This window comes from Drosophila pseudoobscura, chromosome 3 (genome assembly GCF_009870125.1).
Source record: "Drosophila pseudoobscura strain MV-25-SWS-2005 chromosome 3, UCI_Dpse_MV25, whole genome shotgun sequence".
Lineage (NCBI taxonomy): Eukaryota > Metazoa > Arthropoda > Insecta > Diptera > Drosophilidae > Drosophila > Drosophila pseudoobscura.
This window is the reverse complement of record NC_046680.1, coordinates 9,091,176-9,111,564: the sequence shown is the minus strand read 5'-3', so window position 1 is coordinate 9,111,564 and position 20,389 is coordinate 9,091,176. Positions and strand designations below refer to the sequence as shown.

At 45.6% G+C, this 20,389-nt stretch overlaps 8 protein-coding genes across 9 annotated transcripts; 3 read left to right on the top strand and 5 right to left on the bottom strand.

Moving 5' to 3' along the window:
• Positions 1 to 505: 505 nt before the first annotated feature.
• Positions 506 to 7,071, top strand: Dcr-2 (Endoribonuclease Dcr-2). Of its 2 annotated transcripts, none has more exons than XM_015184041.2 (9): positions 506 to 691; positions 912 to 977; positions 1,061 to 1,191; positions 1,305 to 1,482; positions 1,643 to 1,953; positions 2,020 to 2,722; positions 2,802 to 3,359; positions 3,420 to 3,594; positions 3,661 to 7,071. In XM_015184041.2, exons 2-9 carry the CDS (start codon positions 939 to 941, stop codon positions 6,744 to 6,746), a joined length of 5,181 nt encoding a protein of 1,726 aa, XP_015039527.2. In that variant the 5' UTR covers positions 506 to 691; positions 912 to 938; the 3' UTR covers positions 6,747 to 7,071. The 2 variants fall into 2 exon arrangements, with proteins under 2 accessions (XP_015039527.2, XP_001360634.4); XM_001360597.4 differs by having other exon boundaries at positions 506 to 772.
• On the bottom strand, positions 6,946 to 8,558 carry Rab4 (RAS oncogene family member Rab4). The gene is made up of 4 exons (XM_001360596.4): positions 8,287 to 8,558; positions 8,137 to 8,217; positions 7,742 to 8,074; positions 6,946 to 7,679 (listed from the first exon to the last, which is right to left on the bottom strand). Exons 1-4 carry the CDS (start codon positions 8,300 to 8,302, stop codon positions 7,468 to 7,470), a joined length of 642 nt encoding a protein of 213 aa, XP_001360633.2. The 5' UTR covers positions 8,303 to 8,558; the 3' UTR covers positions 6,946 to 7,467.
• A 63-nt stretch (positions 8,559 to 8,621) lies between these two features.
• Positions 8,622 to 9,059, bottom strand: LOC6898332 (uncharacterized). Its single transcript, XM_002138351.3, has 2 exons — positions 8,919 to 9,059; positions 8,622 to 8,852 (listed from the first exon to the last, which is right to left on the bottom strand). Exons 1-2 carry the CDS (start codon positions 9,027 to 9,029, stop codon positions 8,754 to 8,756), a joined length of 210 nt encoding a protein of 69 aa, XP_002138387.1. The 5' UTR covers positions 9,030 to 9,059; the 3' UTR covers positions 8,622 to 8,753.
• An 85-nt stretch (positions 9,060 to 9,144) lies between these two features.
• Positions 9,145 to 9,649, top strand: UQCR-6.4 (Ubiquinol-cytochrome c reductase 6.4 kDa subunit). The gene is made up of 2 exons (XM_001360595.4): positions 9,145 to 9,303; positions 9,429 to 9,649. Exons 1-2 carry the CDS (start codon positions 9,251 to 9,253, stop codon positions 9,547 to 9,549), a joined length of 174 nt encoding a protein of 57 aa, XP_001360632.1. The 5' UTR covers positions 9,145 to 9,250; the 3' UTR covers positions 9,550 to 9,649.
• Positions 9,650 to 9,653: 4 nt separating this feature from the next.
• Positions 9,654 to 13,605, bottom strand: POSH (Plenty of SH3s). Its single transcript, XM_001360594.4, has 6 exons — positions 12,947 to 13,605; positions 12,777 to 12,885; positions 10,878 to 12,576; positions 10,623 to 10,820; positions 10,278 to 10,559; positions 9,654 to 10,210 (listed from the first exon to the last, which is right to left on the bottom strand). The coding sequence occupies exons 1-6, from the start codon at positions 13,058 to 13,060 to the stop codon at positions 10,036 to 10,038; spliced, it is 2,577 nt and encodes an 858-aa protein (XP_001360631.2). The 5' UTR covers positions 13,061 to 13,605; the 3' UTR covers positions 9,654 to 10,035.
• A 349-nt stretch (positions 13,606 to 13,954) lies between these two features.
• Positions 13,955 to 16,307, top strand: Ns2 (nucleostemin 2). Its single transcript, XM_001360593.4, has 3 exons — positions 13,955 to 14,283; positions 14,345 to 15,023; positions 15,091 to 16,307. Exons 1-3 carry the CDS (start codon positions 14,074 to 14,076, stop codon positions 16,230 to 16,232), a joined length of 2,031 nt encoding a protein of 676 aa, XP_001360630.3. The 5' UTR covers positions 13,955 to 14,073; the 3' UTR covers positions 16,233 to 16,307.
• LOC4803998 (PSME3-interacting protein) lies at positions 16,230 to 17,219 on the bottom strand. The gene is made up of 3 exons (XM_001360592.4): positions 16,932 to 17,219; positions 16,718 to 16,878; positions 16,230 to 16,655 (listed from the first exon to the last, which is right to left on the bottom strand). The coding sequence occupies exons 1-3, from the start codon at positions 17,125 to 17,127 to the stop codon at positions 16,305 to 16,307; spliced, it is 708 nt and encodes a 235-aa protein (XP_001360629.2). The 5' UTR covers positions 17,128 to 17,219; the 3' UTR covers positions 16,230 to 16,304.
• A 973-nt stretch (positions 17,220 to 18,192) lies between these two features.
• LOC6898331 (guanine nucleotide-binding protein subunit gamma-1) lies at positions 18,193 to 19,779 on the bottom strand. The gene is made up of 3 exons (XM_002138350.3): positions 19,659 to 19,779; positions 18,348 to 19,593; positions 18,193 to 18,286 (listed from the first exon to the last, which is right to left on the bottom strand). Exon 2 carries the CDS (start codon positions 19,499 to 19,501, stop codon positions 19,298 to 19,300), a length of 204 nt encoding a protein of 67 aa, XP_002138386.1. The 5' UTR covers positions 19,502 to 19,593; positions 19,659 to 19,779; the 3' UTR covers positions 18,193 to 18,286; positions 18,348 to 19,297.
• Between the last annotated feature and the right edge of the window lie 610 nt (positions 19,780 to 20,389).

The window sequence follows — 20,389 nt, the reverse complement described above, 5'->3', positions numbered from 1 at the left end:
TTGCAGCTCATCTTCTTTCTACAGAGACCAAGAATAATCATGATTGAATATGTCTAAAACATATCAATTTGAGAAAATTTCTTCATCAATTACGTTTTAAAAACATTTTGGAAAACAGGGTATACAAAGGGCTATACACGCATCATGTCTTAAAATATCAACAACATTGCGACTGTGTTTTTGTTGAATTATTTTGTTAAAACCTTTTAGTCAAAATACAACAAAAGCAAGGACTAAAAACTAACCAATTTTGAAGAAAATTTATTCATCAATGGCCTAAAACTATGTGGGCAGAACTATGGGTTTTAGTTAGCCAGAATTATTCAACGGTGTATATCAATTGAGCAATATCCTTTTTCTTTTTTTTTTTTTGTTTGACCTATTTCGCTAAAACCGTTTTTTGGTTGACCACAAATCGGATAAAATTATGTGGGCATGGCTAAATGTTTTATATAGTCAGTATATTTACGGTATATTTTTTAAATGAGACGGTATATTTCGGTATATTTCTGAGGGTCGGACGGTATATTTTAGCGATAAACCCGCGGACAATAGTGAGGGACAGGACTTCACTTTATCTTTTCCTTTTTTTGGCAATTTATTTATTCATCTCTTGGAATTTATTATCTTATCTGATTAAATACTTGTTCAATACAATATATCGGTGGAACAAAGTTCAATTAAAACAAAGGTGAGGCGAGACATTTGCCGGTCAACCTGCGCGTCCATCGCGGTGTTTTCCGCATACAGAGAACGGAGACTGGAAAAAAATGTAAATCCCCGTACTTCCAGCTAGTAGCTGGCCACATCCTGAGAAACCAGCTGTGTCATTATAGCCACGTCAGCAATCATCTTAGTTGGCGAGCTTGTGCCTGCAGTCACTGAATTTTATTTTATTTCATCACTTTCAGCTGGCACCCGGAGCAAATAGGATCATCATGGCAGACAACGTACATAGTGGGGAATCCGAAATAAAGGTATAAATAAGATAAATTCCAGTGCATATACATAAGTTTGTACTTTTTGCTGAATTGTAAAAATGCATTCGCATTTGTTGCAGCCTCGCAGCTATCAGCTACGTCTCGTGGATCATATTACGAAGAACAATGGGATAATCTACTTGCCGACCGGATCTGGCAAGACATACGTGGCCATCCTGGCCCTGAAGCGATTCTCCAAAGACATGGACAAGTAAGTCGCTGGCATTTTTTTTTCATACTGGAGTTTTGCAAGCACACTCATACATAAGCAAATATATATGTAGCTGTTGAAATGAATTCTCGGATTTGTTTGCACTCCTACAGATCAATCGAGGAGGGCGGAAAACGAGCTATATTTATGTGCAATACAGTCGAGCTAGCCCGCCAGCAGGCAATGGCCGTGAGGAAGTTCTCAAATCTCAAAGTGGGGTTCTTCGTGGGGGAGCAGGGCGTCGACGACTGGTCGAAGATAAAATGGAGCCATGAAATAAGCGATAGCCAAGTTAGTGTCGAGCTCATGACGCCTCATGAAACCAATATGAATTTCTGATATTTTTTTATATATAACGGATGCACTAGTATTTGTGCTTCCAAGTGCTTTACAAATTTGGCCCTGGCTTTTTTTTCTAATTGAATTTTCTTATATCTTGCAACGACAATAGGTTCTGGTGGGCACAGCCCAAGTCATGTTGAATATGGTCACCCAGAAGTACTTGGAGCTGAGCTCTGTGAGCATCGTGATTATAGACGAGTGCCACCATGGCACTGGCCACCATCCCTACCATGAGTTCATGCATCTGTTTTTACTCGCTGACCGGAACACGCCACTGCCGCGCGTTGTGGGACTGACGGGTGTACTCATTAAAGGCAACGAATTTAAGCTGGTCGCTCAAAAGCTCAGAGAGCTGGAGACGACATACAGAAGCAATATTATCACCGTGTCCGACACGGAGGAATTGAAAAACGTGATGCTGTGAGACCTTTTAAGCCCTTTCCATAGAAGAAATCACGCTATAGCAGTTCTATTTATTTTTTGCAGCTACTCTACCAAACCAAGGGAGTGTTTAGTGACTTATCCAAACCAAGTGGGGAGCCTTGAGATCGGGCACGCCATACATCGATGCATTGAGCACTTCTACGTACGCCTAGACGATTTGGAGATTGGCAAACAGCCTACGCGCTATTCCAAGGGACTGTCGACCCTCCGCGATCCGCACAAGAAGGGATATATAAAGACTCTGCTCAACGACTTCCAGTACCAGCTGGAGAACTACGGCGTATATGCGGCAGCCATGGCCATAGTATCGGTGATTCTAGAGTTTGAAATCAAGCTGCATCAGTCGGAAACCCTTGCCCTGACCCACATATATAAGTTGGCCATCTGTATGTGTAACCGGATCAATCACATGCTAAAGAAAAAGCTTCGCGATTTGGTCGACGATGATACGGAACCCGATGACGCAGTCCACACGGAGGAAACCATCATAAACTTTTCGACTCCCAAGGTGCAGAGATTTTTGCATTACGTGCAGAAAACGTTCTCGGGCAAGAATGCCAAGGATATTTGCTGCTTGGTCTTCGTTGAGCGCCGGTATACGAGCAAATGCATATACCAATTGTTGAAGAAGTTCATTGCGGCTATTCCGGCGCTGCGCGATGTTCTCGTGCCGCAGTTTATGGTGGGCCGCAACTCAGTTACAGCGGATTGTGAGAGCGTCCTGGAGCGCAAGTGGCAAAAGTCGGTACGTTATGCCTCGGGCCTCAGCACAGAACAGTATATTAACAGTATATTATTCTCCCCTGTCGCAATCCCCATCAAAGGCCATTCACCAATTTAAGGATGGCGAAGCCAACCTGATGGTCTGTTCGAGCGTTCTGGAGGAAGGCATCGATGTAAAGGCCTGCAATTACGTTTTGATCCTGGATCCTATAAAGACATTCAACATGTACGTGCAGACGAAGGGGCGGGCTCGATCCAAGGATGCCCAGTTTGTCCTTTTTTCCTCAGATTTGGACCGCATAAAAACCAACCAACAAATCAATCAATATCGCCAAGCCCATACCGACATCGGAGAGTATTTAAAGGATCGCGTCCTGGATCGGGCCGAACCTTTGATGCAAGAGATAGCCGATCACTTCCACGAATTGATCCCACCATTTATAAACGAAAAAGGTGCCGTGCTGCTGCCTAGCAGTGCCCTGATACTGCTCCACCGCTACTGCCAGAGCCTGCCCTCGGATGCATTCGGCTTTGTGGAGCCCTGGATCACACTAATCAGTTGGGACCAGAAGCGGGAACTCTTTGGCACACAGGCTGCAAGCAAAGAATTTGTCTCTATCGAACTTCCACTCAGTTCGTCCGTGCGGGACATATTTTATGTAAGCCCAAAATGGACTACCCAGCATCGACAGTCAGTAATCATGTTCGAATCATTCCAGAGCGATCCCATGACCTCCGTTAAGGCGGCAAAAATATCGGCAGCCTTTAAGACCTGCATTAAACTGTACTCCACGGGGGAGCTCAACGAGCGTTTCCTACCCGTCACGCTTAAGGACCGGGTGACGGCGATAGCCGACTTTCACTTTGACCACTGGAAGAAATACAGCGACGATGGTGAGTCTTATTAAATCAAATACCAACTAATTCTGTTTAATCATTCTCCTCCTTGGGTGCTTTTAGTTATCGATACGGTAAACAAGCAGAAACTCAAGCCGGAGACACAAACTACCTTGAAGACCTCTTGTCCGACGGAGTTCTACGATTGCCGGCCACGGGTGGGTGAAGTCTGTTATGCCTATGAGATCATTTTGGAGCCGCAGTTCGAGCGCAACGACTACACAGAGCACATCCACGACAACATGCTGTCGGGTAGGAACTTTGCGTTGCTGCTAAGAAAGCAGCTGCCGCCTCTCTCGAAGATGCCGCTGTTCTGCAACCAGGGCCCGTTGCATGTGCAGGTTAGGGAGCACCCGCGAGAGCTGGTTATTGCAAGTGCGGAGCAGCTGGAACAACTGCATCAGTTCCATGGAATGCTGTTCCGCGATCTGTTGAAGATCTGGCGTCCCTGCTTTGTACTGGATCGTCGAGGCAAGGTCAACTCCTACCTGATCGTGCCTCTTGCCGTGGGTCCAGAGCATCAGAATGTGGTGGACTGGTCGCTGGTCCGTCAGTTCCAGCGTCTGCCCACCCCGAAGCCTGTCAGTGTGAAGCAGCGCAAGGAACAGCAAGCGCCGCGTCCAGAGGACTATGAGGGGAAAATTGTGACTCAGTGGTATGCCAACTTCGCGAGCAAGCGAATGCTCGTACACAAGGTGCGCAGAGACTTGACTCCGAGCAGCCTGATGGAAAGCAACCACCAGAACACGAGCTATGGCGAGTTCACCACGTCCAAGTATGGCGATGACATCGAAGGAATTGTTCGCATGGACCAGTTCCTGATCGAGGTGCGCGAGCTTACGGAGCAACTGAACTTCTATGTCCAGCAGCGGGGCAAGACGTCGGCCCAGAGCAAGGCCAGGGTAAAGATCATCCTCATTCCGGAGCTCTGCTTTAATTTCGATTTCCCCGGCGACCTCTGGATAAAAGCAATGTTTCTACCCAGCATCTTGAACCGGCTCCACTTCATGCTGCATGCTGAGGCATTACGACAACGCTTCAATACCTACCTGGGGTTGCAACATCTGCCTCAAAATGGAGTTGACTATAGGCCAAAGCTCTTGGAGATCGACTGGTCGTTGCGCCGCAATGTGGATTCCCATGGCAATGCCGTTCCCAATGATTATGATGAAGGGTCACGCTCCATTCTGGAGCCCCTACCCATCAAAGACGTTGAGATTGGGATGAAGAAACTGCAGATACGCGACTTACAACATTCGTGGCAGCAGTACCTGGAACCCGTAGACCTGCCCCGGAACATCATGTCCGCCTATGCCGTGGAGTTGAACTATTACAACAATTTTATTTCCGGCCAAGTGGCGTCTCTCGACAAAGTGGAGCAGGACTACAGGGAGTTCTGGCAGGAGACGCAGTTCAAGATGCCTAAAGGGAACATCTATGAGACCAGGAGTCCAGCAATGAACCCTGCCGCCCGGCCTGCCCTGCTCCCGCCGACCAGCTCAGCTCTCATACCGCAGTCGTTGAATGTGTTGCCGGTTCTGATGAAGAGCGTCTCCGATGATCACATCACTCCGGCCCACCAGGGTGAGTTCCTGGCGGCCATCACCACAGCAGGATCTGCCGATGTTTATGATATGGAACGAGCGGAGCTGTTGGGTGACTCGTTTCTCAAGATGAGTGCCAGTCTTTACCTGGCCAGCAGGTATCCCGACTGGAACGAAGGCACGCTCACGCAGGTGAAGTCGAGGCTGGTGTCCAACAAGAACCTGATGTATTGCCTCAGGGAGACGGATATTCCCAGTCGTATTAGCTGCAGTCTGTTCGACCCCAGATTAACGTGGCTTCCGCCCAGCATTAATCTGCCCGAAGATGTCTTGGATGTGTGGACGGAGCAGCCGAGCTTTGCCAAACTGATTGGTCCCCATAATCTCTTCGATCTGGCCCTTAGTGACGAGGAGATTCTGGCAGGTCGTTGCAACGAGGATACCTATCGTCGCTTTGTGCACGGTTGCAAGAGCAATCAGCAAGGCTATTATGCCGGCCGAGACTTCTCCTCCGGCGTGAACTACTTCTTTGGTGAAGTCACTGTTCAGAACAAGGTGATGGCTGACACTCTGGAGGCCCTTCTGGGAGTCATTGTGAGAAACTATGGATTGCAACATGGCTTCCGCATGCTGGAATACTTCGGCATTTGCAAGCCGGACGTTGATAAGCCATTGTCGCAGCTGCTCGATCTTCAGTTGAAGAGCACCAAGATGCGAGCCAACGCGAGCCCTGGCGATATTGATGGCTTCCTGATCAACCACTCATATTTAGAGCAGAATCTGGGCTACAAATTCCGGGATCGGGGCTACCTCTTGCAGGCCCTGACGCATCCGTCGTTTCCCACCAATCGCTTGACCGGCTGCTACCAGGAGCTGGAGTTCATTGGCGATGCCATACTCGATTTTCTCATCTCTGCATACATTTTCGAAAACAATAACAAGCTGCGTCCGGGCGAGCTCACGGATCTGCGCTCGGCCTTAGTCAATAACACGACACTGGGATGCATCTGCGTGCGCCACAAGCTGCACCTCTTCATTCTGGCAGAGAACGCGTTGCTCTCTGAGACCATCAGCAAGTTTGTGAAATTCCAAGAGAGCCAGGGACACAGAGTCACGAATCATGTACGTTTTCTGCTCGAGGAGAGAGATGTGCAGCCCGTTATTCTGGACTTGGACGAAGAGGTGGAGATGGCCATGGAAAATGATTCGGGAGACGGTCCACCCATCGGTGCTTTCAACTTGGCGCAAAACGTAGATGTCCCCAAGGCTTTAGGGGATGTCCTGGAGGCCCTTATCGCGGCCGTGTACATGGATTGTCGGGATCTGCAGACAACCTGGCAGATGATCTACCATTTATTTGAGCCCGAGCTGAAGGAATTCTCCCAGAATATACCCATCAGCCCGATCCGTCAGCTCCATGAGCACAAGCTGGCCAATCCCGTCTACGGTCCGCCCCTGGTAGACAAGGACGTTGTGATGATGTACTGCCAGTTCACCTGCATGGAGAAGACCATTCGGGTCACTGGTTTCGGTTCCAACAAGGACCAAGCCAAATTGGCTGCTGCCAAGAGCGCTCTTCAGAAATTGGCTAAATGTGATGCATAATCCATAGAATGCATACCATTCACCGTGACCCACAAAGTCTAAGCCTGACACCCATTCTGAATATGTACAATTCATTTCCATCTCTGAATGTTCAAAATGGGTGTGATGCTTAGACTTTTATTGGTCACTGTATTATTTGTAAGTAAGCTTTTCATGAACAAAAAAGCAATTTTACCAATTTGTTATACCTTTCTAAAAATTATTTTAATATGTGCGATTTTATGTACCGCGCGTGCTCGTTTTAGCTAGATTTACAATGGGCTACGTCGTCAACGACGTCAATTGCCTTTTTTTATATTTACAATAAAATGCAGAGTGCACTCTACATTCATTTGATCCGAGTGTCCATGCAACAGCGGTGGCTTCTGTTCAGGCCTTTGCAGATACATATATTAAGTGCCTTATAAACTACAAATTAGAGTAAAGTAACATTGGAGGAAACAACAAATGGTTAAATGTTCCAAAGATCTAAAAAGCATTTTGCTTACAATTTGGAATGATTAAAACTAACAAGACAAACACAAACTAAACGAAATGAGATGGACCAGGCACACACACGACACGCCTGCCCTGCCTACACAATACAACTTAGGGGTAATGCGGTCACATTCCGAGTACGGATAAAATAGAGATTAATTTGCTCGCTTATGATAATACGATACACGCCAGGAGTAAGTAATTGGCGACTGCACGATACACGATGCACGACAGATTGGTTTCTCTACACGCGACAGGTGCAATCTGGCTTGTTGATGCTCCGTTGCCGAGTCTGTAGATTGCGTAGAGCGGCTCCACCGTACTGTATGCCACTGCCGATGCGCTCGGGATCCAACTCGCCAGTTTCAATTTTGGCCAGGATGGTCTTGGAGCACTTGAGGAAGGCCTCCTCGACGTTCTCGCCCGTCTTGGCGCTCGTCTCCAAGAAGATGAGCTCTACGAAAGCATTCGGAAAGTGAAAATGGAAAGGGGAATGCACAAAAGTGAAAAGAACAAACCGTTCTCTTGGGCAAAGGTGCTGGCCTCGAGAAATGTTACGTCGCGTGCCTCTTCCAAGTCCTTCTTATTTCCAACCAGCAGAATGACAATGTTCGGGCTGGCCAAGGTCCTCGCATCATTTAGCCAATTGGTCAATGCATTAAATGAGTCCCGCGATGTGGCATCGTAGACCAGCAGAGCACCTGCAGCTCCGCGATAGTAGGACCTGGTCACGGATCGAAACCTCTCCTGTCCGGCTGTATCCCATATTTGAAGCTTAACCGATTTTCCACCCACGTTTACAATGCGCGAGCCAAACTCCACCCCAATGGTGTGGGAGCTGTCGTCTTTGACTGCCAAACGGAGCAAGAAGTTAATACTACGCATAAAAGGGAAATTACAACACCAAGCTTACATTTGCTTTCGATGAAATGATGCAACAGACAACTCTTGCCGCTGCCAGCGCTTCCAATTATCAGGAACTTGAACAGGTAATCTAGACGAGTTTCACCAACCAGAATTAATTAGAAATTGCTTCTAATTAGTTATTCGTGTAGAGACAAACCGTATGTTTCAGACATTGTTTTTGTTCCCTGTCTGTGTGCAGTCGTCCGCAGCCTTTGTTTCGTTGTTTCTCTTAGCCAGAGGCCTGTTTGGTCGATGGGTGTTTCCTACGTAAAGTAATTGTGTGGATGTGCCACGAAAAGGCCACAGACACGCTATAATCTATGATAGTGAAGCTTAGGAGCAGTTAATCGGGTTTAAACAATTAAAACAACTCATAAATGAGATAAAATGCTCTGACTCGTCGAACAGTGTTGGCAAACATCGACCAATATCTAGTGTGACCAGACACGGCAAGAAACAACGAACAGAAAAAACTACAAAATTATTTAAATATTCTTCTCAATAGAGAGCCTCTGGTTCAATCTGACTTTATTTCTATTGCCAGATCCGCAATATATTTTTACAATTTTAAAACATTATATATTTAGTTATCTTTGATGACCATCATCAATTGCATCAATCGACTTAAGAATCCTTATCTTTCTTTTCGCCGTAATTCTGGTAGCAGTTAATAGGATCCTGCGCGGTGAATTCGGAATAGGCCAGCTTGCTTCCCTTAAAGTTCTGTAAAAGTATTAGAAAAATTGCATGAAAATAAACATTTCGTGAGAGATAAGATTTGGGCACGACCTTAATATCCCCGGTTATTAATGTCCACAGGAACACGAAGACGCCTGGCAATAAGCTGCTCAGGACGAGCAACTCAAACGTGTTAAGTTCACCAAATATAGACACCTTCATTGTGATGGTATGATTTAGTTTTACGGCAAACTAATGTGGTTGATTTGATGACAAATTGTTACTCGCACGTACTCCAGATAGTGCTGCCAACCGTTCAATAACCAGGGTCGGAGCAGCGCAGTTCAGGGCTGCGTTGCATATCTTTGGAATTTCTAGTGTAAGAATACGGCAAGGCCACAGAGAATCTTAACTCCGCAGAAAATTTAATTTAGCTGAATAAAATGGCTTTCCGCATCCCATTTGGCAAGAAACACGCTGAAATAGCGTCGTCCTTGTAAGTAAATGATGGCATCCTGGTTGGATCATCATAAGACTACTCGAATTCGGCCCAATGTGCACACACAGGCACATTGCATAATCGTGCAGATTCAATAACAATGTTTTCCCAATTTCTTTAAGCGCTCGCTCTGGAGCTGGATTCGGTGGGGCCGCTGGCCTGGCTCTGCTGTACTACACCGACTGGAAGCTTGTTCTGCAGTACGTTCCCATCTATGGCTCCAAATACGACAAGGCCGAATAAATATGGCATTCGTAACATCCATACGTTGTGTTGCGTTGGTCATTCCAAAGTGACCACAATAGTTTTGCTTAGTAAATAAAATAAGTTTAAACGATCTACATGGCTACGTGTGTATACATTTTTTATTACAATTTAGTATATTACAAATATGTAACTTTCAACTGGGCACAAATTGTTTATGGGGGACACGCCGTTTCTAAAATATTATTTCTTAATCGAGTTCACTCTCTAACTTACGCTTAAAAGTGCTTAAGTAACATGTTGCTTAAGGCATGCACTAATGGGTTGCCTATTTTGATTAAAGATCGTATAAAAAGTACATCCGCCAGTTCAAATTCGAGTACAAAAGATTTCATTTTTGAAGAGATTACAAATTTGCAAAACGGGTTTCTTCAACTTGCCTGGAAGCCCAAATCGACCGGCGATTGAATAGATTTTGACAAGTAATTTGGAATTTCACCTAACAAATGCTTAAATGTCTTGGACCTAGATATCCGGTTCGACAAACGAAGCTGGGAACAGTCCGGTTTTGTGAGTGCGCGCATGTGTGCCCTTATACCAGCCGTTCTTCTGCTTACGCTGCACATAGATGATGTCGCCAACATGCAGCTCCAGCTCGATGTCGCTGTTCGGCGGATACGGCACGATGCAACGAAAGCGACTGAAATGGCGAAAGTAAAAGTTGGTTAAGATCTAGTTGAATTATCGTATCCGCCCTGAAATCTAACCTTTCTCTCGTGCAATAAATCGACTTTGTTGTTGCACTGGCTTTTATGGCCGCCTCGGTGATACCATTGCTGCTGGGGCAGAGCACATGGCCAGCATCTAGACTGTGCGACTTTCGATGACTCGGTGCTATTATCATATTGGCATGCAGCTGCGTCTGGCTACCGGGCTGCTGCCCCCCGGCATAGATTGGTGCGGCTTTTGATGATGCAGGCGGTGGAGGGGATGAGGCCGCATTGTTATACATGCTGCGGAATGTGGATGCGTCCAAGGACTGGCGTGCGCTGCGTTAAAAATTGATACGTTATTGATTTTGTTATTGACTATCAGCAATAGATTCCACCAACCAAAGCAAATGTGGCCGATCCTTGTTGCTCTTCACGCGTTGCGAACCATAAGAGACACTGCCACTGCTGACAGAAGGCAATTGCTGTTGTTTGCCCTGAAAATGCTGTTGACCTGCGGACGGGGGAGCTGTTGTTGTTGTCGTTGTCGTTTCATTGAGCGGCTGACTATGCTGGAGTTGGCTGGGACATGATCCGGATCTGAAGAGAGACCGATAGTGATGATTATGGTACGGGATTATTAGCGGAAGCACCTACCTAACGTGCACTGGGTGCAAGAGAGGAACAGTTGTCTTAGCACTGCTTTCAATGGTTGTTGTGATCGCTTCTTTCGGAGTTTGCTGCAGCGAAGCTCCTGGGGATTTGGAGCGTGTTTTCATGTGCGTTAGTCGCCGCATAAGTCCGACTGCGCCCGAGGAACTGCTGCTCGAAGTGGCTATGGAGATATCCTGTTTAGGCTCGGACTTTCTACTAAACAAGGCCTCCACTGGCTTTGTCCAGGCCGAGCAGCTGGTCGTCGTCGCAGTCGCTGTTGTCGTTGTTTGCAGCTGGCGGGGCGGCAAGTCCGGTGGCTGCATGGGCAGCATGTTGTTGAGGCGCACATCTGGCGTCACTGGCTGTTGCTGGGGATGGATCTGCTTCGCATCCGAGCTTTGGGGAACGTATTTCCACTGGTGCATCAACTGCTGCTGGTCGCGTGTACGCAATGGCGTTAAATAGTTTCCCGGGAATACACCAGTGATGTCCAGCCAGTTTTTTCCCTTGAACCAGCCATCGACACAACGCTCGGTCACAATGTACACGCAGCCTTTCTTCAATTCCAATTCGTCATTTTGCAGTGGCTTATATGGGAAAAGGGCCAGGTATCCCCAGGGCAGAGTGGGAGGCATTTGTTGCTGCACATTTGTCTTCAGCACACGTGCAGATTGGGAGGCGGGGGTCGCTTTTGCAGCCGCCGCTGCGGCTGGAGTGGCTGCCACCTCCAGGCGACTCAGCTCATGGGGCAGGCTCAGAATCTCGGCAGAATGGCGGTTGGTCTGCAGTAGACTAAGAGGTGCTCCTCCTCCTAGAAGGGCATTCAACGAATGCCGCTTCTCCTTAGCTCCTTTATCCCGAAACCGAACAGATCCAGATCCGGATCCAGACGGCATCACGTGTTGGGGAGTATTTGGCAGCGATGACTGATGATTGGGACTACAGTTGTTCGAGCTGGAAGTAGAACTGGAATTGCTACTAGCTGGCGTTATGTTCGAGGAGCCAGAGCTGGATTCCGTGACCACTGTGGGATCAATTATGGGGACAGGAGGAAGCGCACGTTGTGGCTGCTGCTGTAGTGGATGGCACGGTTGTTGATTCATTACTCCACTATCCAGGAGCTTCTTGGCTACAGCATTTAGTTCCACAAATGCTATGGGGAAGATTCCGATTGTTTGACCGATTCGACCTTCAGCCCAATTGTGATCCACACGCCGTAGCACTTGGATGACTGTGCTCTTCTTGAACTCGAGGCAGCCTTCTTCATCATTGGGTCCCATCTTAAAGTCATACATGGCAATGCACTGGGGCATGGGCAGGGGGACGGACACTTTGACATAGTTGATGGGGAACGTTCCTTCCTGTCCATTGGCCTGGCCCACGAACCAATTGTTGTCGATGCGTTGCTTAAGCAATATTAAGTCCCCCTTCTTGAACTTTAGATCGTTGGCTTCGCTGGAGACAAAATCGAACAGGGCATAGGCGTGGGGGAGTAGAAACCGTCGTTGCTTTTGACGCGCCACCTGAGTCTGCGATTTCTGTTGCTGGTGTGGTTGCTGGTGCGGATGCTGCTGATGCAGTTGTGTACTGCTTGTGGGTGCCACCGTCTCCGTAAAATGTTGGGTTTTGGGTTTCTCTGGGGGCGTTTCGATCTCTTCGCTTTTATTGTCGTTTTTAACAGCAGCCGCTGTTTGTTTCATGCCTGCAGAATGAGAGAGAAATAATTATGAATGGTTGAGAATCGATAGGGAAAGGCGAGTCACTTGCTGACAATCTGGCCACTGCCGCCGTTCCGCACTCAACAATTCAAGAATTCTAGTTCGAATGTCGCGTGGGCTGCTGCGACCGTCATCTGATAGCCGCGTGGGCTGCGCACACTCATGGCTCATACTCCCTCATTACCTTCTAATATTCTCATCAGCAAGACATTCGGAGGCAGTTCATCGATTTTGGACGAGACCAGGACGCGGCATTCCGGACACCGCAGCTTGTGTTGGCTGGCCACAATGTCCTAAAGGGAAAATTAGTCAATGGGAGAGTAGGAAAAACGAGCACTTTTCTTTCGTACTCACCACCAGACATTTGCGGCAGAATGTATGCTGACATGGTAACACCTTCGATGTGGTATCGAGACGGTCCAGACAAACCGAACACTCCAACAGGTCATTCAATGTATGCTCATCCATTTCTTAGGTATGCCTCAAAAGCACATTCTCAAGGATGGGGTCACAATTTGAATTTCGTGCAAGGCAACATTCCAAAACGCCACACACATACATACACAACACATATACATAGATGTACAAAACACTCAAAGCAACCCAAAGACAGGCTTAGGAAATACGGAATATGTTTTCGACTAATTACTACAGATTTCATACAAGGGTTTCGTTTGCATTATCACTTTTAACTTGAAACATTTTAATTATTAAAATTAATCGGGTAATTTTATTAAGTGCAGCCGAAGCTCGTGTGAACACAAATACTAAGCGGATATGTACACGGATGTATGAAACCAGCTTTGGAACCACTTGGAAATATCTTTGCATTTGTTGCACATATTGGCAGTATCAATGAAGGGTGATTGTTAAGCAATTTTTAATACTAATTTATAGCATTCCTCGTGGGTTTTCAAATTTTTGGATATATTTATTTAAAAAAAATGTATTTTTTGTATCAATGCTGTTGTTTTAGTGGATCTGGCAACTGTAAACATTTTCAGTGCTGTAAATAGTCTTGTAAACCCGATTAAAAGAATAATTAAAATGCTTTTAGCTTGAAATCCAGCTTATTTCAAATTTAATTTAGCTTATTTTAGCTTATAAAAATTTAGCACAAAACTTTTTTTATTTTTTTATTGTATTGTAATCGGACAAAAATCATATATGTTGTTCGTATTTTGGTACATCATCACATTTTGTGTATAAATGCATGGTAATTTTTCGTTCATAAAGTTTAGTCACACTACAGTTTTACACATGATTGTACATTTACATAATTTTTAGCTTATTCTAGCTTATTTTTTTCTTCAATCTAGCTTACAGTGACTCAAAATCTGGCAGCACTGTTGTAAACCAGTGCTGAGTACCGCACAGTTCCTTTTGTTTTTTAATTTTAGCCAAGCACGTGTGTTTTGGTTTTGCCGTGCAGCACAGATATCTTAAACTGTTTGAAAGGCACGCGATTTAACCAAGAAATCATGCCGAAAGTACGCAGCACAACGGGCAAGCCCCGGACCCAGGGGTTCAACCATTCCAACCATTCGATGAATCCAGAAAGGCCAAAGGATGGACTAAAAGGTGTTGCCCACCCCCGTACGAAGGGGACCATAAAGCGGCTCCAGATGTACCGCAACTTCAAGGCCAAGCGTGATCGTACCGGCAAGATTATCTGTCCGGCTCCGTTTCAGGTAAAGAGTACACACCACTTGTGCCTCACTGTGGATATCATGCTAAATCTCTTCCTTGTAGGGTCGCCTGCCTGCTGGTACAATGGCCAGAGTGGAGCCCACACCGAAATGGTTCAGCAACTCTCGTGTGATATCACAAACGGCTCTGCAAAAGTTCCAGGATGAGATTGGCAAGGCCGTCAAGGATCCCTATCAAGTCATTATGAAGCCATCACAGCTGCCAGTGACGCTACTCAATGAGGCCTCCAAATACAAGCGCGTCCACCTTCTGGACACAGAAAGCTTCGACAGCGTATTCGGGCCCAAGAAGCAACGCAAACGTGTCAGCCTTAAAGTGCGTGATCTGGAGGATTTGAGCAAGGCGGCGGGTGAACAGGCTGATAAATACGATTCTACCAAGGACATAGATCTGATACGCGAAGACACTGGCGAAAAGAAGGCCGTGCGAGATTGGGTGTTTGGGGCTGGAGGGAGCAGACGTATCTGGAACGAGCTTCATAAGGTCGTAGACGCTTCCGACGTCCTGCTTCAGGTCTTGGATGCCCGCGATCCCATGGGCACACGCTCCAAATACATCGAGGAGTTCCTGCGCAAAGAGAAGCCGCACAAGCACTTGTTCTTCATTCTGAACAAAGTGGATCTGGTGCCTGTCTGGGTCACTCAGCGTTGGGTGGCCATCCTCAGTGCAGAGTATCCCACAATCGCGTTCCATGCCTCTCTTCAACATCCATTTGGCAAAGGTCAGTGATATACTTATTAATTTATTTGTAGCCAAGAAAATCATTCCATTTACGATTCTCGCTATAGGCGCGCTCATCAATCTGTTTCGTCAGTTGGGTAAACTTCACTTGGACAAGAAGCAAATCAGTGTGGGATTTATTGGCTACCCAAATGTTGGAAAATCCTCGGTTATCAATGCTCTGCGCTCGAAGAAGGTCTGCAAGGTGGCTCCCATTGCGGGAGAGACGAAAGTGTGGCAATATATAACACTAATGAAGCGTATTTTCCTGATTGATTGCCCCGGAGTGGTGTACCCTACGGCTGAGACAGACACGGAAAAGGTGCTCAAGGGTGTGGTGCGAGTAGAGTTAGTTACCAATCCGGAGGACTATGTGGACACTGTACTGCAGCGTGTGCGCAAGGAGTACATTGCCAAAAACTATAAAATCGATGACTGGACCTCGCCGAAACACTTCCTCGAGCAGTTGGCCCAGAAGTCTGGAAAGTTGCTGAAGGGAGGCGAGCCAGACGTTACGGTGACATCCCGTATGGTGCTTAATGATTGGCAGAGAGGCAAGCTGCCATTCTATGTGCCACCTGAAGGTTTCGCCACGCCGAAATCCCAAGAGGATAAGGTATCAGAAGAGGCAGCTGGCGACGATGCCAATTCGGATGCTAAGTCCGAGGCTCCAACCTTTGTTAGTGAGTCTGTAAAGAGGGCTCGAGAGTTTAAGCAGATTCAGGACTTCCGAAAGATTCGAGTGGGTCTAGAATACGAGCAGCAGGATGTCAAGGAGCTCGATCATATCGACCTGGAGCTGTTGGAGCAGCAGAAGGCAGAACGGGCGGCCCGCAAGAAGGCTCGTCAGCTCAATCTCGACGATGAAGAAGAATCGAGCGATGGAGCCAGCGATTTTTACTCGGAGGATGAGTACAATGATGATTTGCAGCGTGTCGTCCACAGGAAAGCAAAGACAAAGAAGATCCAACAATTGGCCATCACATCGTCTGGCAAGTTCCGTGTGGCCAAGGTCCAGCCTGGAGACTCCGATGACATGGGCAATAGTTCTGATGACGCCGCCGGTCCCAGCAGTGCGAAGTCTCCACGTCTGACTGCCAAACAGAAACGTGCCTTAGAACGAAACCAGAAGCGCAAGAAGATTGGCAGCAACTTCTACGAGATGACCAACGTGAAAAATCGTAACCGCAACAAAAAAAGGGACACGTAATGTTTATACTCTAGGCTATATTCTGCTGCAAGAAAGAATTACATGTTAAGAACGCCAATAAGAAGATTGACCCTACTCTGTGCACTGTTTCTTTTTTGGTATCTTTCGACCACACAAGTCAGTACGAGTAAACCGATCAAGATCGTCCGAATCAGTGCTAGCCTCAGAGTCGCTGGACTCCGTGTAAGGCCCAATGCCAGGCAGCGTGGCTATTAATTGCAGCCCGCTTTGAAAAGCTGGCTGTGTTTTCTCTTGCTCCTCCTTCTGCACTGGTTCGTTCTCTACCGTTTTGGCCACTTTGCTTGTGGTGGGCGATTCCCCGTTTTTGCGCTTGATTCCGTGGCCCAGCAATGATTTTTGTGTGTTTCGGGCCCCCGTAGCACCAACAGGTTTTGCGGTGGTCTTCAACTCTGCTTGCAGTTTCTATATAATCACATTAATTTAATAGGCATTCGAATACTGATGTTGGTGCCCGAACAGTTTACCTTATCAACGCTTTCCTCTTGCAGCTTCTCCACTCGATTGCGAAAGTCTTCTAGTTCACGGGCCTCATCACGCATTTGTTGACGCTCCGCGTTTATTTTGTGCTCATCGACAGCCTCCAAAAACTGCACCTCATCATCGTCCAGGCCGCGGATTAGGTTCTCTATTTTTGAGGACACTTAGAGGGGAGCTCTTTCATACATTTCATAGACTTACTAAGCTTGTGTGCCTCTTCGTATTCCATGTCCTTTTTGGTTTTTTGTTCTTTCAGGCGGTCGTAAAGTGAGCGTCCGTCATATGGTTCCTCTGGTCGCTCCAGTGGATCCTCTGGCTGGCGGACACGCTCCCACTCTTCCTGACGTTTTTGCCGAGCTTCGGCCGCCTCTGCTTCAGTTACAAAGCCTGAACTCATATTTTATTTTAACAAAAACACTTTTTGATGCACACCACAATTTTTGTCTTTCTGGAGTAGTGTTGGCTATCGACATTAAAACAGTTCTGGTAAAGGTCAAATTATGCCGCGTATTTAAACTTTATTTTAACATTTTGTTGAAAATAACAATTTTAGACCGTTCTTCCGTGCGATAGTTTTGACGCTTTTCTTTTGGAAAGATTTGCACAATCTCGCGTTAGGTGCAGCTTCTTTTCTCTATAATATGTGCATATGAGCTGAATTAAGCTCCGCCGCTTAATAGGGTCCAGCTCCTCCTTCTGGCCCATGCACCTGAGCAGGGACTGGGAGGGCTTTTTCTACCGCCCGCTTGTAGGATGTCTGGTACAGTCGCACTATCCTTCGCGTCTCGCTTTGTTTAGCACGACGTGGCGTGGGCTTGGATGGGCGTGTCAGCCCAACCACAACTCCGACGATTCGAGTGAATAATGGTATGGCATCTGGATGGCCCTGTACCATAATATCAGGATTTATTTGGTTCAGAATGTCCACCAAATGAGGAACATGTTTATTAATATTATGCTGAGTGTTGTTGTTGTTTATAGCTCTTATACTCATTGAGCACTAGGCGCTGAAAGGGACGGACAGACAGACAGGGCTCAATCGACTCGGCTATTGATGCTGATCAAGAATACTTTATGGGGTCGGAAACGATTTCTTCTGGACGTTACACACATCCATTTTCACCACAAATCTAATATACCCCAATACTCGTTTTGAGTATCGGGTATAGAAACATTAATGGAGTAATGGACTCTCTTCTGGGGAATTTCGATTCGGACTATGTGGACTACTCGAGTTCAAATGCCATGAGTCCAGAATTTTCCCCCACTTTATCTGAACACCAAAAGAGGCCGAAGCGTCGCCCTTGTGTATAAATATTAATATATATTATTCTTTTCCATTAAAGTCTTACCTATTACACAGTATAATCTCTGCTGGTAAATTTTCACAATGGGCAGTTCTTTTTATACTGCATTTCAGCGACAGAAATTGGACGTAGTTTGTTAAAAAATGGGTAAAATCTTTGTTTTGATTTTTGATTTAATTTGTTTTAATCTAAAAACACTGTGGATTTTTTAACACTACTCATCGGTTGAACAGCTGTTTGACTCATCATCTGCAAAAAAGGAAAATTTGGGAGATAATTGAATTTAATAATTTAAAAAGTCTACACGCACAATAAGAACGGATTGAAAATGATTCTTTCGCGCTTAACATTTCCACTCCAGGTTGCAAAGCTGCAGACAATCCTAGCACAGCATCATCCAGCGTCGTCACATGTGAAATTATGCCGCGGATTTTAACTTTATAATTTCGATAACCAAAGTGATTCGCTACCAGGAAGAGCGTGACCCATCAGACTTATGTGGTGCTCCAGTTCTCCTACGCTTTTTTCCCGAATAATTCAAAGTCTAAGATCTCACGGTTGATCTTGGCCTTTTTAATATACACAGACTTCTGAGAATCACTCATTTCGCGCCATTTTTGTCCACAAATTTTGGCCACGGCTGTGGGTTTTATGTTCTTTATGCCCCGTCTTTTCAGATTATCGCGAAACTGATCCAGAAATACAAAATAGGGATTAACCGCCTTCGAGTCGATCATCGTGCAAGTTTTAATTTATACGTATAGATGTGCCTTAGAGAATATTTTGTTTCAAAAATAAACGGCTTGATGTGTAAATGCTTGTCTACATTGATTTATTTTACGAATATATAGATTTATTTGACGGATATCTCAATAGGAAACATTTATAGAGGGGGTGAAGTGGGCTGCTAATTCATAAATATGTATGTCTTTCTCCAAAAAAGAGCTACAGGATAGCAAAATACACGATATCTATACATACTATGCAGGCATTTTTGTTCAAGACGGTTCCCGAATGTTTACACATTCATAAATATCTGCCCTATACATTGTATATATTCAGTTTATAGACATAATTGAGGTCAGCATACTTACAACAAACATCAATAGGTTATACTAATACACACATGCATGCATATTCCCCGCCATTCGGCGGGTCTATTTGAGTACAATATAATATATGAGTAGTTTTTGTATATATCAATAAATACTGTTGTTAGGAACGTGTGTGGGGTGGCACAGTTCGAACTTATAATTATACTTATAAGATGCTGCACGAGCTCTTCTCGCGGAACGGATTCAAGTTTTGGCTGTTGAATCCGCTCAGCAGAGAGTCGTTCCCTTCGTTCTCCAATATGTACTTCATCATCAGCGTACACGCTTCAGAGACCTGAATCCGTTCTATTCCCATCTCGCGACGTAGTTGGGAATTAAGGGAACGCTGCTGTTGCAAATTGGCAGCCATCAGGTCTAGGACAGCCGTCTCGGCGAGACCTATGGTGGTGCAGGTGGGGCGGAGTGGGCTTGCCAGCGAATCTACTTGGAGTACCGTTGCAGCTGAAAAGAAAAAGTCCTGAGCTCGAGGCAATTTTGCAATTTAATCAATAATAATTAGTCTTCACCTCTAGCAACAGGCACGCACAGGCACGAATTTTAAGTTCTGGGCGCTGAAAAATCAATACAACAACAGGTATACCGATGACAAAACGAAATTAGCCCACATAAGCCCCCTCTATTTAAACAGTTCAATGACTTGAGGTAAATGGCGGAAAATATTAGTGTTTATATGTTCTTCTCGTAGATCTATCCTATACTTCCTCTTTACTTAAAAAAACCAGGACAACCCAAACTGCGCTAAAATTATTAAAATTTTCAATATATACGGTGAAATATTAAATTACCCCTTTGTCACCAATGGATTAATCGTTCTCCGTCAAGGATTGGAAACCATATTCCCCGTTTTTGATATTCCGCCGAATATTACTAGCTAGATAGAACCCTCAGCTCTGCCCACACAGTTCAATCCCATTGATGAATGAATTTTCCACGAGATATGCTAATTTAAGTACTGCTCTTAATTGAATTTTTTCTTAAATAAGCTTTAAACAAATAAAGTGAAAGCACAAAAACGTAAGTGTGTACGGAATGAAACGTAAGTGTATTACGTCATTATTGCTGGTCAACAGGTATCAGGTATGAGTGTGGACATATTTATACTCTATTTCATTTATTTCACATTAAAATTCTGTTTTCCAAGCTTAGTTGAAACATTGGTAATGACTTCTTCTCAGATTGACATTTGTTCGACCTATTGATACATACTATTAGCTTCCTGTGTATAGACATATTCTCC

What these genes read in the sequence shown, in the direction of transcription:
- Dcr-2 (XM_015184041.2), top strand. Translation starts at nt 939, where the DNA reads ATGGCAGACAACGTACATAGTGGGGAATCCGAAATAAAG. An exon ending in CCGTGCGGGACATATTTTAT is followed by an intron (nt 3,360 to 3,419) that starts GTAAGCCCAAAA and finishes GAATCATTCCAG; the next exon opens with AGCGATCCCATGACCTCCGT. An exon ending in GAAGAAATACAGCGACGATG is followed by an intron (nt 3,595 to 3,660) that starts GTGAGTCTTATT and finishes GGGTGCTTTTAG; the next exon opens with TTATCGATACGGTAAACAAG.
- Rab4 (XM_001360596.4), bottom strand. An exon ending in TCATTTCATCGAAAGCAAAT is followed by an intron (nt 8,075 to 8,136) that starts GTAAGCTTGGTG and finishes TCCGTTTGGCAG; the next exon opens with TCAAAGACGACAGCTCCCAC. An exon ending in CACCTTTGCCCAAGAGAACG is followed by an intron (nt 7,680 to 7,741) that starts GTTTGTTCTTTT and finishes ATGCTTTCGTAG; the next exon opens with AGCTCATCTTCTTGGAGACG.
- LOC6898332 (XM_002138351.3), bottom strand. Translation starts at nt 9,029, where the DNA reads ATGAAGGTGTCTATATTTGGTGAACTTAACACGTTTGAGTTGCTCGTC. An exon ending in TAATAACCGGGGATATTAAG is followed by an intron (nt 8,853 to 8,918) that starts GTCGTGCCCAAA and finishes ATACTTTTACAG; the next exon opens with AACTTTAAGGGAAGCAAGCT.
- UQCR-6.4 (XM_001360595.4), top strand. Translation starts at nt 9,251, where the DNA reads ATGGCTTTCCGCATCCCATTTGGCAAGAAACACGCTGAAATAGCGTCG. An exon ending in GCTGAAATAGCGTCGTCCTT is followed by an intron (nt 9,304 to 9,428) that starts GTAAGTAAATGA and finishes AATTTCTTTAAG; the next exon opens with CGCTCGCTCTGGAGCTGGAT.
- POSH (XM_001360594.4), bottom strand. Translation starts at nt 13,060, where the DNA reads ATGGATGAGCATACATTGAATGACCTGTTGGAGTGTTCGGTTTGTCTG. An exon ending in GCTGATGAGAATATTAGAAG is followed by an intron (nt 12,577 to 12,776) that starts GTAATGAGGGAG and finishes CTCATTCTGCAG; the next exon opens with GCATGAAACAAACAGCGGCT. An exon ending in ATTTATTGCACGAGAGAAAG is followed by an intron (nt 10,211 to 10,277) that starts GTTAGATTTCAG and finishes TCGCCATTTCAG; the next exon opens with TCGCTTTCGTTGCATCGTGC.
- Ns2 (XM_001360593.4), top strand. Translation starts at nt 14,074, where the DNA reads ATGCCGAAAGTACGCAGCACAACGGGCAAGCCCCGGACCCAGGGGTTC. An exon ending in TCTGTCCGGCTCCGTTTCAG is followed by an intron (nt 14,284 to 14,344) that starts GTAAAGAGTACA and finishes TCTTCCTTGTAG; the next exon opens with GGTCGCCTGCCTGCTGGTAC. An exon ending in TCAACATCCATTTGGCAAAG is followed by an intron (nt 15,024 to 15,090) that starts GTCAGTGATATA and finishes TTCTCGCTATAG; the next exon opens with GCGCGCTCATCAATCTGTTT.
- LOC4803998 (XM_001360592.4), bottom strand. Translation starts at nt 17,127, where the DNA reads ATGAGTTCAGGCTTTGTAACTGAAGCAGAGGCGGCCGAAGCTCGGCAA. An exon ending in CGAAGAGGCACACAAGCTTA is followed by an intron (nt 16,879 to 16,931) that starts GTAAGTCTATGA and finishes CCTCAAAAATAG; the next exon opens with AGAACCTAATCCGCGGCCTG. An exon ending in AAGAGGAAAGCGTTGATAAG is followed by an intron (nt 16,656 to 16,717) that starts GTAAACTGTTCG and finishes GTGATTATATAG; the next exon opens with AAACTGCAAGCAGAGTTGAA.
- LOC6898331 (XM_002138350.3), bottom strand. Translation starts at nt 19,501, where the DNA reads ATGGCTGCCAATTTGCAACAGCAGCGTTCCCTTAATTCCCAACTACGT.